General features: G+C 52.7%; 2 protein-coding genes across 10 annotated transcripts in view; one reads left to right on the forward strand and one right to left on the reverse strand.

The window, feature by feature from the left end:
- Positions 1–6,418, forward strand: part of SLC12A5 (solute carrier family 12 member 5) — a 36,497-nt gene extending 30,079 nt beyond the window's left edge. For all 3 annotated transcript variants that reach the window (XM_036321623.1, XM_036321626.1, XM_036321625.1), the window contains exons 18-26: positions 121–316; positions 1,208–1,377; positions 1,690–1,821; positions 3,199–3,306; positions 4,557–4,679; positions 4,772–4,971; positions 5,268–5,282; positions 5,523–5,656; positions 5,854–6,418. In XM_036321623.1, the coding sequence (XP_036177516.1) occupies positions 121–316; positions 1,208–1,377; positions 1,690–1,821; positions 3,199–3,306; positions 4,557–4,679; positions 4,772–4,971; positions 5,268–5,282; positions 5,523–5,656; positions 5,854–5,945 (1,170 nt within the window). In that variant the 3' untranslated portion in view covers positions 5,946–6,418. The remainder of the gene's footprint in view (positions 1–120; positions 317–1,207; positions 1,378–1,689; positions 1,822–3,198; positions 3,307–4,556; positions 4,680–4,771; positions 4,972–5,267; positions 5,283–5,522; positions 5,657–5,853) is intronic.
- Positions 6,419–9,191: 2,773 nt separating this feature from the next.
- Positions 9,192–16,003, reverse strand: part of NCOA5 (nuclear receptor coactivator 5) — a 30,298-nt gene continuing 23,486 nt past the window's right edge. For 5 of the 7 annotated variants that reach the window (XM_036321630.1, XM_036321631.1, XM_036321629.1 and 2 more), the window contains 3 exons: positions 15,106–15,305; positions 11,557–11,877; positions 9,192–11,096 (listed from right to left, as the gene is read on the reverse strand). In XM_036321630.1, the coding sequence (XP_036177523.1) occupies positions 10,510–11,096; positions 11,557–11,877; positions 15,106–15,305 (1,108 nt within the window). In that variant the 3' untranslated portion in view covers positions 9,192–10,509. Of the gene's footprint in view, positions 11,097–11,533; positions 11,878–15,105; positions 15,306–16,003 lie in introns of all 7 variants that reach the window. The other 2 variants (XM_036321632.1, XM_036321633.1) reach the window with 1 other exon arrangement.

Consider the following 16,003-nt stretch of genomic DNA (forward strand, 5'->3'; position numbering starts at 1 on the left):
ATGTTCTCAGAGCTGAGCTGCAGAAAGTGGGGACCATGGAGGAAGGGAGGCTGCAAGGAGCCGGGCGGGCCAGGGAGGCCTGAGGCTGGTCCTTATCTGACGTCCCCTCCCCACCCCCAGTCCATCCGGCGTCTGATGGAGGCGGAGAAAGTGAAAGGCTTCTGCCAGGTCGTGATTTCCTCCAACCTGCGTGATGGCGTGTCCCATCTGATTCAGTCCGGGGGCCTCGGGGGGCTGCAGCACAACACCGTGCTGGTGGGCTGGCCCCGCAACTGGCGGCAGAAGGAGGATCATCAGACGTGGAGGAACTTCATTGGTAAGGCAGGGAGGGCGGGGCAGTGGTGGGTTGGGTGGGAGGCTGTGGGTTCTCTCTCCTCCTTTGGGGTAGTTTTCCAGGTGTGACAGATGTGGGTTCTGCATATCAGGGGACAGTGTTCAAAGCTGGCGATGTGCTGGGGACTGTGCTGGGTGCTGGGGACTCAGGTGGGAAGCAGACAGTCTTGACTCCTGTGGGTTTACAGCGCTGGGAGGAAGTCAGTGCGGGGCAGGGGTAAGAGCTATGGCTTTGAAGCCACAGAAGCCCGGGCCTAAATCTCACTTCTGGTCCTTCCTGGCTGTGTGGCTGTTCACAAGTAACTCACCCGCTCTGAGCATCAGAGTCCTCGGTCACAGGAATATAGTAACTAACATTTACAGACTGTGTTCTGTGTGCCAGACAAGCTGAGGCTTTCTCTAAGTCTAATTCTCCCAGCAGTCCCGTGAGGGCAGGGCACTGCTATCTCCATTTGTGGGGTGTGAAACTGAGGCACAGAGGGATTAAGGAGTTTGCTCCAGGTCACACAGCTGGTAAACCAAGAGACTGCACTCTTAACTCCAGGCTATTCTGTCTCCTTCATAGGTAGATCATAGTTACAAGGTGATTGGGAGGATTAAATGAGGCCATGCATGGTAGAGGGCTTAATAATCAGAAAGGGCAGTTGGGGAAACTGAGGCCCAGAGAGGTTGAGAGGCTTTCCCAAGTTCAAACAGCAAATACGTGATGAGGCCCAGGTAGTTGCTGGTTTTCTGACTACTCAGCCCAAGGCCAAGGTGGAGCGGGTGGGGCGGGGTGGGGTGCTGGGTGCTGGGAGCCCCTGTGGCTGCTGCTGGTGCAGGATGGGACCAGGGCCACTGTTTCCCATCTGGCCCTCTCCTTGGCCTCCCCCAGAGCTGGTCCGGGAAACCACAGCTGGCCACCTGGCCTTGTTGGTCACCAAGAACGTGTCCATGTTTCCTGGGAACCCCGAGCGCTTCTCAGAGGGCAGCATTGACGTCTGGTGGATTGTGCACGACGGAGGCATGCTTATGCTGCTGCCCTTCCTGCTGCGGCACCACAAGGTGAGCACGGGCGTGTGCACGTGTGTACACTCGTCGGCGAGGCTCGTGGGCTCTGGCCAGGGCCAGCCTCCGTGTGAGCTCCTGGGAAGGGGTGTGATCGCCTCCTTCGTTCCGAGATGTTAGGAACTGGGGACCCACACCTAAGCAGGGGCCTTTTTGTAGGGAGTGGTCGCTGAGCTAACGATTCGGGTCTGCACGTCTGTGTGGCAAGGTGGGTGGGAAGGGTGAGGACAGGGTCCTCTCTAGGTTCTGGCCCTGGGTCTCCTCACTACATCTGGGCTGGACCTTTCTGGGTCCCCTTCACCCCTCCAGGTCTGGCGGAAGTGCAAGATGCGTATCTTCACTGTGGCCCAGATGGATGACAATAGCATCCAGATGAAGAAGGACCTGACCACATTTCTGTACCATTTACGTATCACTGCGGAGGTCGAGGTGGTGGAAATGGTGAGTCCCCGGGAGTCACCCCTGAAGTTTTGGAGTTCCACCCCCTGGGCCCTCTTTCCTCTTGGCCCAGCACCAGTAGGGAAACCCCAACAACAATCATCTTATGATGCTGGATTCCTCCCCCCATCTGCTTCTTGACCTCTCACATATTCATCCAAGAGTTCTTTCCTCCCTCCCTCCCTCCCTTCCTCCCTCTCTTCTTTATATCCATGTCAGCCCTAGCTGGTTTGGCTCAGTGGATAGAGCGTTGGCCTGTGGACTGAAGGGTCTCAGGTTCAATTCTGGTCAAGGGCACATGCCTGGGTTGCGGGCTCATTCCCCAGTGGGGAGCTTGCAGGAGGCAGCCGATCAATGATTCTCATCATTGGTGTTTCTATCTCTCTCTCCCTCCCTTCCTCTCTGAAACCAATAAAAATATATTAAAAAAAAAAAGAAAAGCCATGTCACCCAAGTTGGTTTGGCTCAGTAGATAGAACAGACTGGAGGGTCATGGGTTGGATTCTGGTCAAGGGCATGTACCTTCATTTGGAGGCTCGATCCCCAGGCCCAGTCAGGCGAGTATGGGAGGCAACCAATTGATGTGTCTCTCTAACATTGATGTTTCTCTCCCCATCCCTTCCACTCTCTCTCTCTCTCAAAAACAAAAAAAAAATCAACGGAAAGATATCCTCAGGTGAGAATTAACAAAGAAGAAGAAAGGAAGGAAGGAAGGAAGGAAGGAGGGAAGAAAGAAAGAAAGAGCCATGTTTAAGAGTGCTCATGATATGTACATATATTGGTTCTCATAGCAACCAATGAAACAGATACAATCATCAGCATTTCCATTTTATGGATTAGGGAGTCAAGGCAAAGAAAGGTTATGTAATTTGCCCAACAATGCTCACTAGTGGCAGAGCCAGGATTTGAACCCAGGCAGGCTGGCTCTAGGATTACACTATACATCCTCACATCCATCCATTCTCAGTTTACTTATCTATCTACCCATCCTTCTGTGTATTCATTCATCTACCCATATATTCATTAATGTATTCATTTACTCACCCATCCATTCATTCACGTGTGTATCCATTCATCCCTTTGTTCCTTTTTTATTTCTTCCCCTTTTCCATTCACCTGGATAATTAATTAATCCACTCATTCATTCATTCACCAGTTCACGTGCCTGGTCCTGTGCTGGACTGAGGAGGGAATAAGCTGCATTGTCTTCAAAGAGCATCGTTCTTGCCTCCCACAACTGTTGGTTAAATTAGGTCATTTGATAGGGAAGCTCCAAGCTGGCAGAAGGAAGGGGCCTGCCTCCTGTCCCTTGGCCTTGTAACAGCTTATAGCTCATGCTTTTTTCCCTCACCACCCTGCCCCCACCTTGACTGCCCACAGCATGAGAGCGACATCTCCGCTTACACCTACGAGAAGACTTTGGTGATGGAGCAGCGTTCCCAGATCCTCAAACAGATGCATTTAACCAAGAACGAGCGGGAGCGGGAGGTGAGGTTGCCCTGGATGGGCTCTCAGAGCCTCAAGCTGCTGCCAGCTCTGGGTCTGCACAGGTCTGGAATGGCTCAGGGCTGGCATGCTTCAGAGCATTACTCATCACCCTTATTCCTCCCATCACTGGGCTCCCCAGCATCGGAGTTACACACTGCAGCTGCACCTACCAAGCCTTTCAGCCAAGATGTAGAGGGGCTGTGGCATGGGTGACAGACTTAGCTCTCTGTCTGTGACTTCTGGGGCCAACGGGAGAATAGTGGGTCTTAAATACGGATGGTGGACAGGCTGCCAGTGTGAGGGGTCATGTGATAGCCCCTCGGAGAGCGGGTAACAGATGGATATTTAGAGTGTAGTGGATGGGTTCACAGGGTTAATGATAAGCCTGTATGGGGTATGGGTGTAAGATCTCCTGGTGGGGGTAATGTGGGGCCACTAGTCCCACCCCAGGGAGTAGGATACTTGGGGAAATGAAAGACGGTACCCAGGAGCTGGGGACAGGAAAGCTCTCAGCGGTAGGTGACAGGTTGCCTGGAGAATGGGTGGCAGATCCTATAGGCCAGGACGACAGGCCATGGTTGATGGGTCTCCCAGGTGTGGATAAGATATTTCTCAGATAGTGGTTAAAGGCTCCTCAGGGGAATGAGTGATGGGTACTCATTTGAGCTGGGAAGGATGAACCCCCAAGAATGTTAACCAGGGGTGATGGTAAAAATAGTACATGTGGCTCTAGCGGGCTTGGCTCAGTGGATAGAGCATCAGCCTGTGGACTGAAGGGTTCCAGGTTCGATTCCGACCAAGGGCACATGCCTGGGTTTCGGGCTCCAACCCCAGTAGGGGGTGTGCAGGAGGCAGCCGATCAATGATTCTCTCTCATCATTGATGTTTCTATCTCTCTTTCCTCCCTTCCTCTCTGAAATCAATAAAGAAATATATATTTTAAAAAAAATAGTACATGTGCACTGACCAATCGGAGCTGACACTGACCACAGTGCTACGGTGGAGCCCTGCAGGCCCAGGTGTTAACCCTTTAGTTGCTGGGTGGGCGGGGCAGTCAGGGGCTCCGGAGAGGAGTTGCAACGGCAGGTCAGTGGGCAGCAGCTGTTTGCTATGGAAGCAGTACCTGAACGCCAGTACAGTTCCCGAAAGCGTGCACCCTGCCTGAACATCAGCTCTGGTGGTAGCTCTTTGCAGGGCATGGGCGGTGGTAACTCACAGCAGAGCTGGCACCAACCTTTGTTGCTCCCTAGATCCAGAGCATCACAGACGAATCTCGTGGCTCAATCCGGAGAAAGAATCCAGCCAACACTCGGCTCCGCCTCAACGTCCCAGAAGAGACAGCTGGTGACAGTGAGGAGAAGCCCGAAGAGGAGGTATGCAACTGGGGTGGTTTGGCCCCATCCAGTGGGAGCAGAACCTTTGGCCTCCAAAGGAGCCATGTGCTATCCCTTTGTTCATCCCTCAGGTGCAGCTGATCCATGACCAGAGTGCTCCCAGCTGCCCCAGCAGCACACCATCCCCGGGGGAGGAGCCTGAGGGGGAGGGAGAGGCAGATCCCGACAAGGTGCATCTCACCTGGACCAAGGACAAGTCCGTGGCAGAGAAGAATAAGGGCCCCAGTCCTGTCTCGTCCGAGGGCATCAAGGACTTCTTCAGCATGAAGCCGTACGGGCCCGGGGGCTGAGGGCTGGGGTGAACCCACAGGGTCTGTGCTCCCCACGGCAGAGCAGCATGCAGCGCGGGTCCTGGGCTGGCAGTTGGAAGACCCAGCCCACACCTTGTCTTGGTCTCCCCATCTGAGGACTCGGGGGTCGGGCCTGATTGCTGAGGGTCAGAACTCCCAGGGGCGGGCAGTGGAAAGGTGCAGTCAGGGTGGGTGATGGTGGCTCAGGTTCCTGGCCTCCCCGCTTTGTCTGACCCCTCTCTTTTCTTCCTCTTTGCTTCTCTTGTGTTTCCTGAAGGGAGTGGGAGAACTTGTAAGTGCTTCAGAGTTTTTTATTCTCTTTGCTGCGCTGGCCGGAGTCCCTACTCCCCTCACTATGTCATGACCCCTCAACTCATGCCCCTGCCTCTGGGCTCTCCGAAGAGCCCAGGATGGAGGGGTCTGGGGTTGGTGGTTCCTGGTTGCAAGAACTGGGGCCCAGCAGCCCAGTGGCCTGGATCCAACTCCCCGCTCTTCAGGCTCAGGGTGCCCTCCTCCCACCTTCCTCCCGCAGGAACCAGTCCAACGTGCGGCGCATGCACACGGCCGTGCGGCTGAACGAGGTCATTGTGAAGAAATCCCGGGACGCCAAGCTCGTGTTGCTCAACATGCCTGGGCCTCCCCGCAACCGCAACGGTGATGAAAATTGTATCCTGGACTTTAAATTGGGGGGAGGGGGGGGAAGAGGGAGGTGGACGTCAGGGAACCTGGGTCCTGGCCCTGGGACGGAAGACGGACCCGGTCCTGCTTCAGGGCCAGCACCTCGGTCAGGGCGGAGGCCCACGGTGTCCAATTCCATCCGGAGGAGGCGAGGGGTCGGGTCTTGGTCCTTGACCGGCGCTCAGACATGGAGTTCCTCGAGGTCCTCACCGAGCACCTGGATCGGGTGATGCTGGTCCGCGGCGGCGGCCGCGAAGTCATCACTATCTACTCCTGAGAGCCGGGACCTGCCCCCCCGGGCCGAGCGCGCCCGGCCCGCGGCCCGGAGCCCCCGCCGCGCCCCCCGCCACCGCCACCGTTTACATACAGCCCCCGTGCCCGCGCCCTGGCCCTCTCCCCGCCGCCTGCCGCCCGGAGGCCACGTCCGTCGGGACTGACTCGGAGGGGCCGCCTCCACGTGGAGCGCAGAGCCCGGCGGGCGCGCCGCTCCGCTCCGCCTCCCCGGCGGCGGCCGGCTGCCCTCTTCCCCGCCGGAGGAGGAGACGCTGCCATCAAGGTCGGGAGGAGGCGCGGCGAGGAGCTGGCGCTTGGAGGACCCGGGTCGTCCGCGTGGCCCCTCCTTTCCCCACGCCCCGCCCGGCTCGGTCCGGCTCTGCCCTCCGCCCAGCTCCTGGCTGCGGCGGGCGCGGGGCGGGGTGGCCGCGCTCGGCCTTCGCCGCCGCCCCTCCTGGCGGCGCCTCCAGCGTGGGCCGCCGAGCCTATACATAGTGTACAGGAGACATCGCGTGTGTTTTTAACGTCCCCATCTTCCGTGACTAGAAGCGCAACGGACTCCTCTCGCCACCGTCGAGCTCCCCTGCCGGGCTGCCCGGCGGCGGCGGCGCCTCGCGGGGCTGGCTTTTCCTGGAATCCGAGCGCTTGCGAGCAAAAGTGCTTTAGGCCCAGGCGGGAGTCCTGGTCCCGGTCCCTCCACACCCCGCCCCGCTCTCGCCTCGCCCTGTCCGCGCGCCCTTGGCTTCCGATCCTTCCCTCTGGTTCCTTTTGGAGGTGAGACGAGCGTCCAGCTCTTCTTGGATTCGCCTCCCCGCGGACGTGAGCTTCCACTGCGGCTGCCGAGGCGCGTGCAGCCTCTTCTCGGCGTTTATGCAAGCTGGGGCCAGGATTGCGGAGGGGGTGCTTCTCAGGGCAGGAGGAGAGGCCGCGCCCCACCCAGGAAGCCCCGTCCCGGTGCCTTCGCTGGGAGCAGGCGCCTCTCCACAGTCGGCTGCTCCCCTATCCCATGGTTCCTCGCCAAAGACAAATCTGGGAGCTGGAGGGCGTTCCCTACCCGGAGTTTTCTTTCTGGGACTGGTGAGGGAGGAGGGGGCGATTTCGGTGTAGGTGCGTACCCACCGGGAGGTCCCAGCGCTGCCCCTGAAGTCCGCCCCCCTCCCCCATCCCATTCGGCAGCTCCAGCCTCGGGGACCTAGCCGCCTTTCCGGGCGTCCCGGGGCGGGCCCTCGCTGTTTGGCAGCGGCCTCTAGCTGCGCGGGGCCTGCGGTCCGGTGTGCTTTGTTCCTGACCTAGCGCCTGTCTGCCCTCCTCCATCTAGGACCCGAGGCCTTTGGCTCCTCCAACTGCAGTCCTTGGCACCTCTGCTCCGTAGAGGCGGCGCATTGGCCGGGTTCCCTTCTCCCAGGGCACATTTCTAAGGGGGACAGGCACTGCATGCTCCTTCCAGTGCCCTCTGGGACTGACTGGGTCCAGTACCTCCAGCGCCAGGGCCCTGACCTTCACACCTAGACATCCGGCCCCGCTCCCAGAGCTGGGGCTACTAGGTAGTCCTGACCTCACCACCTCCTTTCCTTTGAGCTGTAGGCAAAGAACTGGAGCTGGTGCAGGCTGACTGGGTCAGGTGTGGCTGGAGGTAGGTCTGGATGTCTGACAGGCCAAGGCCCATCTGAGACTTGATGAGGGGGCTGGATAGACTCTTCCAGGTAGTAATCAGAAAGTTGGAGATATTAGACACCAGCTCCCCTGCCCCCTTCCTCCACAAGACCTCTGAGAACCACAACTTGGTCTAGCCTTGTGAGGGCCTGAGCAGTCAGGCTGAAGTGGTGGGCTGGGCAGAAGGGGGAGGGGTTGTATCAACACCAATTAGGGAACCAAAGTTGCATTATCTGGGCCCAGACTGTCAGGTTGGCAAAGAGCAGTTTCCATGGATGAAAACAAACATCCCACAACAAAAACCCAAGTTTTCTGTGCTACATGTGCAATATTTGTTATGAATGTTATCATGTCATTCATCAAATTATCTTTATAATCATTGTAGCTAGATGTTTCATGTCCAAGTGACTTTTATTCTGAGTGCAATATTTCAATAGCCTTGTAGTGATAACTAGTGTTGCTTTTGTTTTCAGACGATCTACGTGCAGGGCAATGCAATGAAGTTGAAAACCCTTGTAAATAGGAGAGATTGCAAACCAAATCAAGAGTATTTATTACTATTATTAGGCCTGCCATTAATTTTCAGTGTTTCAGTATTCCGCATTCTGCCTCAGTACTGACCTTGTGTTTTTTTGTGCCAATATGAAAAGGAGAGGGTTGGTCTTTCCTTTACTGTTGAATGCTCCCATTTACTGCTTTACAGCTTTTACTGTATTTTTTAGACTCCTGTCTGCACAAAATGCAATAAAAATAATTTTATTATACCCTTCACAGCCTGAGGTGTGCTGGTTGGACATACGAGGGAAGAATTAGTAGTTGGGAAGAGGATTACTCAGCGTGGCTCTCCAGGAGGACCCCGGACTATCAGAAACACTGACCTTCCCTGAGAGGAGGGATGGGCGGGGCCCCCAGGTCTGGGTGCCTCCTTAGCTACTGACAGTTTGAGGCCCTGTCCTCCAGGAGGAGGAACTGGCAGCCGGGGCAGTGAGGACACTGCACGAACATCACCCCGTGAGCTAGTGAGTAGGGACCAGTCAGGTTCAGTGCTGTCTGTATTTTGGCCCCTAACCCACTGGAGGCCTTGTGCCAGTCACTTCACACACCCACACCGTTTCCTGGTGGGCCGGCTATTATTAAATGCTCTTGAAGGCCCCTACAGATTCTGTAACTCTATGGTTCTCCCAACTCCCTGCATAATGGGCAGCACAGAGGGTGGCAACTGAGATGAAACCAAAACAGGAGAGTAACCCACTCCGCTGGCCAGTTGCCAGAAACGGCCTCCTCATGGTCCTATTTTCCTTTCCTAGGATAAGAGGACAAGCCTGCTGACACACAGAAAGTCTACCACAAACAAGGATGTTTAACAACATTATAATTCGCCAGCAGGCTTCTGCTCCGAACTGTTATTAAAGCTGCTAACTAGGTGAGCTGATGAGAAGCTAGGGTTAAAAGAGGTTTCGAGGTTGAGGACAAGGAGGAGCAGGCCTCACAGCAGACTGAAACTAGTCAGTGCTTCCAGGGACCCTCACGTTCCAACCCTCAGAGGGAATGCCCCCAAGAGGTCCTACAGGTAGTCACACTCCAAAAAGACGACACATTTCCTTTTTCATTTTAATTAAAAAGTAATCATCTTATCAACAACACAAGTTCCAAAGAGGGAAAAACACTATATAACACAAACAGATCAAAACATAAAATGCTGCCATCTGGGACCTTGAGTTTTTTAAACCATTGTTTGCTTAGCCACTGGCAGGACTCAGCTGAAGTCACTGTTCTCCCTCGTCTCTGCCAGAGGCCCCTTGAGACTGTGATGCACAGGGCTCTAATGAGCACCATCCCTAGGGAGAGGGCAGCTTCCTTTGGCTCCACTTAGAGCAGCAGCCAGAAGTCCTCCCTCCAATAATTTCACTCTGGCTCAAAAGTTATGAACAGCCACCTGTATCAAGATCCTCCATGTCCAGCTACCAAAAGTCTGACATCAAAATGGTCCCTACCTCCTGCTATTCAGAAAATAAGAGATTGATTTTTAAGCCCAAAACTCAAACCACTGAAAAAATGGGTGTTCAATGCCAGAGTCTAGAGTTGCCTTCGCAGAACTGATTCCATCAAACTACCCCTAAAGAAGGAGAGGTTGATGGAAATGTTAGGGGGGTAAGAATGGTTGGGGCCTAGATTCACAGTTTGTGAACTGCTGGTGACTGGAATTGTTCAGTCCACTGGAGATCCTCCAATGAAATGAGAGCAAAAGAGAAAAATGAGAAAACCCAAAACCAACAATACTGGGTCAGGCAGAAGAGTATATTGTTTGTGTGGCTGCCATGGACACTCCTAAACTCCAGAGTAGCTAAATTATACATCCTTGAGCAGACCCCTCAACACAGGGGTGGGGCACAATGACACCATGCCCGCTGAGCCTGGTCTGCTGTGGCGCTCTGGGCAGGAGCTGCAGATGGGAGCTGGAGCTCTGATGGGCCTGTGCGGCTGGAAAACAAACTGAGGCTATTGACATGAAAATGCCATTCCAAACTCAGCCAACTGGGGCTTGGTTTCTTCTTCCCCACCCCCCAAATCCAGGTGACGGAGAGACCAGAGAAACTCATGTTTGAAACCCATAAAATATCAACGGAGCCCAGACACCTATACTGCCACCCAAGTGACCCCAGAAATATTTATTTTCTACAAAAAAACAAAAACAACAACAACAAAAAATACACAACCCCAAATGCAGTACAAACTCTGACTCTGGAAGGAATAAGCAACACAGTCTTGGGCAGAAGAGAGAGCAGATGGTAGAAACTTATGACATTTGATGTGACCTGGATAGGCTCACAGAACATCCTCCAAATAACTACTTAGAACACAATAGATGGGAGGCGGCCGGGGACGAGGGAGCTGGGAATAGTTGAGATTGAGCCTCAGTAATGCCTCTGGTAAGATCCCATGGGCGCCTGGGGCCGTCCCACCTGTGCTGTGGTTTGGCTAACCAGGTGCGAGAGAGCAGTGCCACTCTGGATCAGGGTGTCCAGAGCCTTCTGTACACTTGGATTGTCAAAGTTGATACCTGTGGAAGGTACCGGCCTCTGGCTAGCTATGTTGCTGGCAGGTGCCAGGCGATTGGAAGGCTGGACAAAGAGGCCCTGGGAAGGAGCCCCAGGCCTGGGGCCCATGTTCTGAGCAGATCCTGCCTGTCCCAAAATGTTTGGAGGCTGATTACCAGAGGCCTGTGATCTTTGCTGAGGCTGGCTGTTTACGGCTGTGGAAAAATTCTGGTTCTGGGTGTTTCCGGCAGCGACTGAGGGAGATGCAGAGCTATTGGCCACAACCGTGCCACTATTGAAGAGGCTGAGGATTTTGGCCTGAAGCTCTTGCTGGGAGGTGGGGGGCGCAGCTGGAGTGGGTGTAGCAGAGGGGAGCACTTGGCTGCTCTGGAGCGGTTGGGAGCTTGGCTGTGTCTTCAGCGAGGCACCCGAGGTCGCCCCGAGTGGTTGGCGGGAAATCGGGCCTACAAGACAGAAGGAGGAGGCAGCTGGTTGAAAGTACCCTCCATGGGCAGGAGGCTTGGCAGCCCAGGGAAGAACAACAATCACGGATCACATCAATCACACAGTACATAGACTATAACATCCATTTCCCAAAGGGGCCACTCCTTGGTATGAGCTGTCTCCAGAAGACAGCCTAGTTCCCCCAGAGAATTAATTAAAGAAAAAAGGGCATCCACCTTGGTTACCAGGGAGTCAGTAATACTAGTCTACCCATTACCAGATTAACTACAGGGATCAGAAGTCTGTGCCCAAATATTAAGTTATCATTTTATTAGTATAAAGGCCCATGAGGAAATACGGGGGTGGGCTCATTCCCCTCCCCACCCCAAAAAGCCATGGGCCTCCCGCCCTCCCAACAGAGCCTGGGAATTAGAGAAATGCAGAGTCAGAACTTCACCTCGGCCCTGCCACGTAGCTCACCAGGCAGAGAGTCGGTGCTGCTCCTCATCAGCCGCTCCTTCCTCTCTCGCAGGTAGTTGATGATCTTGTCAGTCTCTTCGGCAGTGAGGTACCTGTTGTCTGCCAGCAGGTTGATGAGGCTTTGGATGGCTGGAGGATGGCCCCCGCGTACTCCCTCATCGGGGCCTCCTCGCTCTCTTTCCTGTAGAATGGCTTCATTGGCCATCTTGGCTGCCTGTCTGGCAATCTCCTCGCGTTCCTTTTCCCGGCACTCATTCTTGTAGCGCTCATAATTCCTGGCCACCAGCACCATGGCGTCTGCCTGGGGCATGTTGCGGTGCTCTGCAGGAGGGAACGACATGGGTTACTTTCTCCCATGAGAGATTTCAGTGCCACCTCCTGACCTCTGTCTACCAAGCCTTTCCTAACTCAAACCAGCAAGAAAACCAGTAACAAAAAGCCTTGGGATGGGGAAGGGAGGGAAGGAGATGAAGCTGGGAAGACAGGTGAATGGATTTCTTCGGTGGGGAATACACCTCTTTGTACGGAGCTGCTTCTTTTCAGAATTCCAAGATCACAGACTGGTAGTAAAAATCAAAGAAACGTGATAGCCTCTCACAGATTCAAAAAGACTTCGTGGGGAATAACCGTGGAGGGCCGGCTGCAGGGGGTCAAAAAGCCCGCCTGTAAAGCCTGGCTCTCCGCTGTGCTTCTCGGGATAGAGCTGGCCTGCTGTTTTTGAATTCATAAGTTCAAAGGTAATGGATTCAGATCAAGTTGTGACCCTAAGTAACCTCCTCTCCTTGGGCAACACGATTTACAGGGTGGTGAGAAGACTTCTCAAAACTTTATATAAATGAGGGAGAACCAAGATGGCGGCATAGGTTAACGCCGGAGTTTGCTGCTTTGAACAACTACTTCAAAAGTGAAACCAAAAAACGGAAGGGACATCACCCAGAACCACAGGAACGCTGGCTGAGTGGAAGTCCTACAACTAGGAGGAAAGAGAAACGCATACGGACACTCAGAGGAGGCGCAGTGCTGAAGTCAAATTCTGAGGTGCGGAGTGCGCGGAGCGGGCTGGCGGCGGAGGGCGCGGTTGGCGTTTTCAATCGGGAGGGAGTCGCAGAATCTGAGCTCCAGATCCGGGCGAGTCTTTAGGGACCCAGACTCAAACGGGAGAAGCGGGACTGTCTGGCTTCAGTCAGAGCGAGTGCAGCTTTCTCTCTGAGCTTTGCATCGGGTGCTGGGACTCAGAGAGGCAGAGCCCCTGGGGACAGGACTGAGAGCCGCCATAACTGCTCTCTCTGGCCCACCCTGTTGATCCTGTGCGACCCGCCCCGCCCAAGCCCTGCACACAGGCATTTGCCGGATAGCCTCAGGCAAAGGCTAGATTAGCACCTCCCTAGAGGACAGAAGTTCTCTCACTGCTGACACAGCTGATTCTCATAGCCACTTGGCCTGGAGGTCAAACCCTCCCTGGAATTAGCTACAACAATCAAGATTTAACCGTAAGACTGCAAACAAAGACCACTAGGGGGTGCACCAAGGAAGCATAACAAAATGCGGAGACAAAGAAACAGGACAAAATTGTCAATGGAAGATATAGAGTTCAGAACCACACTTTTAAGGTCTCTCAAGAACTGTTTAGAAGCCGCCGATAAACTTAATGAGATCTACAAGAAAACTAATGAGACCCTCGATCTTATATTGGGGAACCAACTAGAAATTAAGCATACACGGACTGAAATAACGAATATTATACAGACTCCCGACAGCAGACCAGAGGAGCGCAAGAATCAAGTCAATGATTTGAAATGCGAGGAAGCAAAAAACACCCAACCGGAAAAGCAAAATGAAAAAAGAATCCAAAAATGCGAGGATAGTGTAAGGAGCCGCTGGGACAGCTTCAAGCGTACCAACATCAGAATTATAGGGGTGCCAGAAGATGAGAGAGAGCAAGATATTGAAAACCTAGTTGAAGAAATAATGACAGAAAACTTCCCCCACCTGGTGAAAGAAATGGACTTACAGGTCCAAGAAGCGTGGAGAACCCCAAACAAAAGGAATCCAAAGAGGACCACACCAAGACACATCATAATTAAAATGCCAAGAGCAAAAGATAAAGAGAGAATCTTAAAAACAGCAAGAGAAAGAAACTCAGTTACCTACAAGGGAATACCCATACGACTGTCAGCTGATTTCTCAACAGAAACTTTGCAGGCCAGAAGGGAGTGGCAAGAAATATTCAAAGTGATGAATACCAAGAACCTACAACCAAGATTACTTTATCCAGCAAAGCTATCATTCAGAATTGAAGGTCAGATAAAGAGCTTCACAGATAAGGAAAAGCTAAAGGAGTTCATCACCACCAAACCAGGATTATATGAAATGCTGAAAGGTATCCTTTAAGAAGAGGAAGAGGAAGAAAAAGGTAAAGATACAAATTATGAACAACAAATATGCATCTATCAACAAGTGAATCTAAGAATCAAGTGAATAAATAATCTGATGAACAGAATGAACTGGTGATTATAATAGAATCAGGGACATAGAAAGGGAATGGACTGACTATTCCTGGGGGGGAAAGGGGTGTGGGAGATGCGGGAAGAGACTGGACAAAAATCGTGCACCTATAGATGAGGACAGTGGGTGGGGAGTGAGGGCGGAGGGTGGGGCGGGAACTGGGAGGAGGGGAGATATGGGGGGAAAAAAAAAGAGGAACAAATGTAATAATCTGAACAATAAAGATTTAATTAAAAAAAAAAAAAGAAAAAAAAAAACTTTATATAAATGAACTCACATATCTTGAGGACTATTCCTCAGAGACAAATGACACACAGGAGAGCCTTATGCATTTTATGGTTATGAGGTAACTAGTCAGACAAACAGAGATCTCGTGTGTGTTGAAAGAACTATGAGTAGGGCATCAATTGGCTGAGTCTCAATATTCTGGGTGCAAAGTACTAAAAGTCACTTCAGGGAAGGACTTCAAAGAACCTCCCCTGGACCTCTAGGAGGTCAAGGCCCTCTCCGTTCTCACAGTCCCTCTGCTTAGCACACTTACAAATAGCATCCCAACTGCCTGTTGCACTGTCTCCCATTAGAAAGTTTGATGGAGGCAAGGATTCTATCACACTCATGTAGTATGCACCAGCTCTTCCCACTGGCGAGAGCTGACTGCGCATCTCTTCCCAACTCTCCCTCAAGAGACTTCACATGGGTGGTTTGAACTAGGACACAGAGCATTTGCACCACAAAAATCAGCAAATGCTACAGACCACACTGCCCTCATTTCCTCACCCGGAACTGGTTGGTGAACATTTGCCAGCACACCCCTGTACATACCTAAGGGAAAAACATAACGTCTTATATAGAACTGTATCCACTACAAGAATATCAGATGAATAAATGACCATGTAAATCTCCACCAGTGCACTCATCAAAGGGCCCTACCATATTTGAGCTAAAAATATGAGTCATTTGCCCCAACTCTGGTTGTTCTGATTTTGGCATGAAAGTATTAATGGACCAAGTGACTACCTCTGGAATTCACCTGGGCCTCCGTACCTTGTGGGGTTCCAAACATGATGTTGACCGTACAGGAGCGGTGAATCTGGTGTTGCTGGGTGATGACAATAGCAAAAGGAGACCCTCCCCTGCTAACATCCTCCAGGGCTTGTGACAGCGAAACCTCTGTGTTGAGGAAGATCAAGTCCACTACCATGCCTAGGTCTCGCACCTTCCGCCCCACAGATTCAGCATAATCTCTGCAGAAACAAACAGAATCCAGATGAGCACTGCCCGCCCACCTCACCATCCGCACACTGCTGCCTTCAGCCAGCTGTGGGTGCTCCTTTGGAGAGTTCAACCCAGAGTCTCCCCAGTGCCTCTTCAGACTCCAAGGAGCTAGAAGATTTCCTTCTCTTTACACTGGCTCCGAATGGTTCTATATGAAGTTGCTGGCAGCACAGTAGTTAGTAGCCAGGTCCTTCTCCTGATTCTCTAGCACAGCAGTCCTTTCTTATACCGTCTCACTGCCTAAACAGACCTGTCTTTGGGGAGGCTGCATGATCATGGGAAAAGCATGGACTTTCATCTAGAAAGACTGGTTTGGATCCCAGCCCTAACACTGACATGCAAAGTTGTGAAGCTCTGAGCAGATCCCTTTACCTCTTACAAATCTGTTTCTTTACTAATAAAACAGGAATGATATGGCTCAGCCCCTATGTCATCTCCTTGACCTTCTCTCCAATCTAAATTAGATCCTTGATGTATTTCTCCTCATAGGTCCTATCGCCAATACATCTGCTCAACTAGGGTGTAAGCTCCATAAGAAGAAGGGGCTGCTGTGTGTGTTTACCATTATAGCTCCAGGACCTAGCATCTGCCATCCACACATAAAACCTGAATGAATACACATGTACCATGATTACTGGGAAGAGTAAAAATATTATACATAACGTGC

The sequence above is a fragment of the Myotis myotis genome, unplaced genomic scaffold (genome assembly GCF_014108235.1).
Source record: "Myotis myotis isolate mMyoMyo1 unplaced genomic scaffold, mMyoMyo1.p scaffold_m19_p_9, whole genome shotgun sequence".
NCBI lineage: Eukaryota > Metazoa > Chordata > Mammalia > Chiroptera > Vespertilionidae > Myotis > Myotis myotis.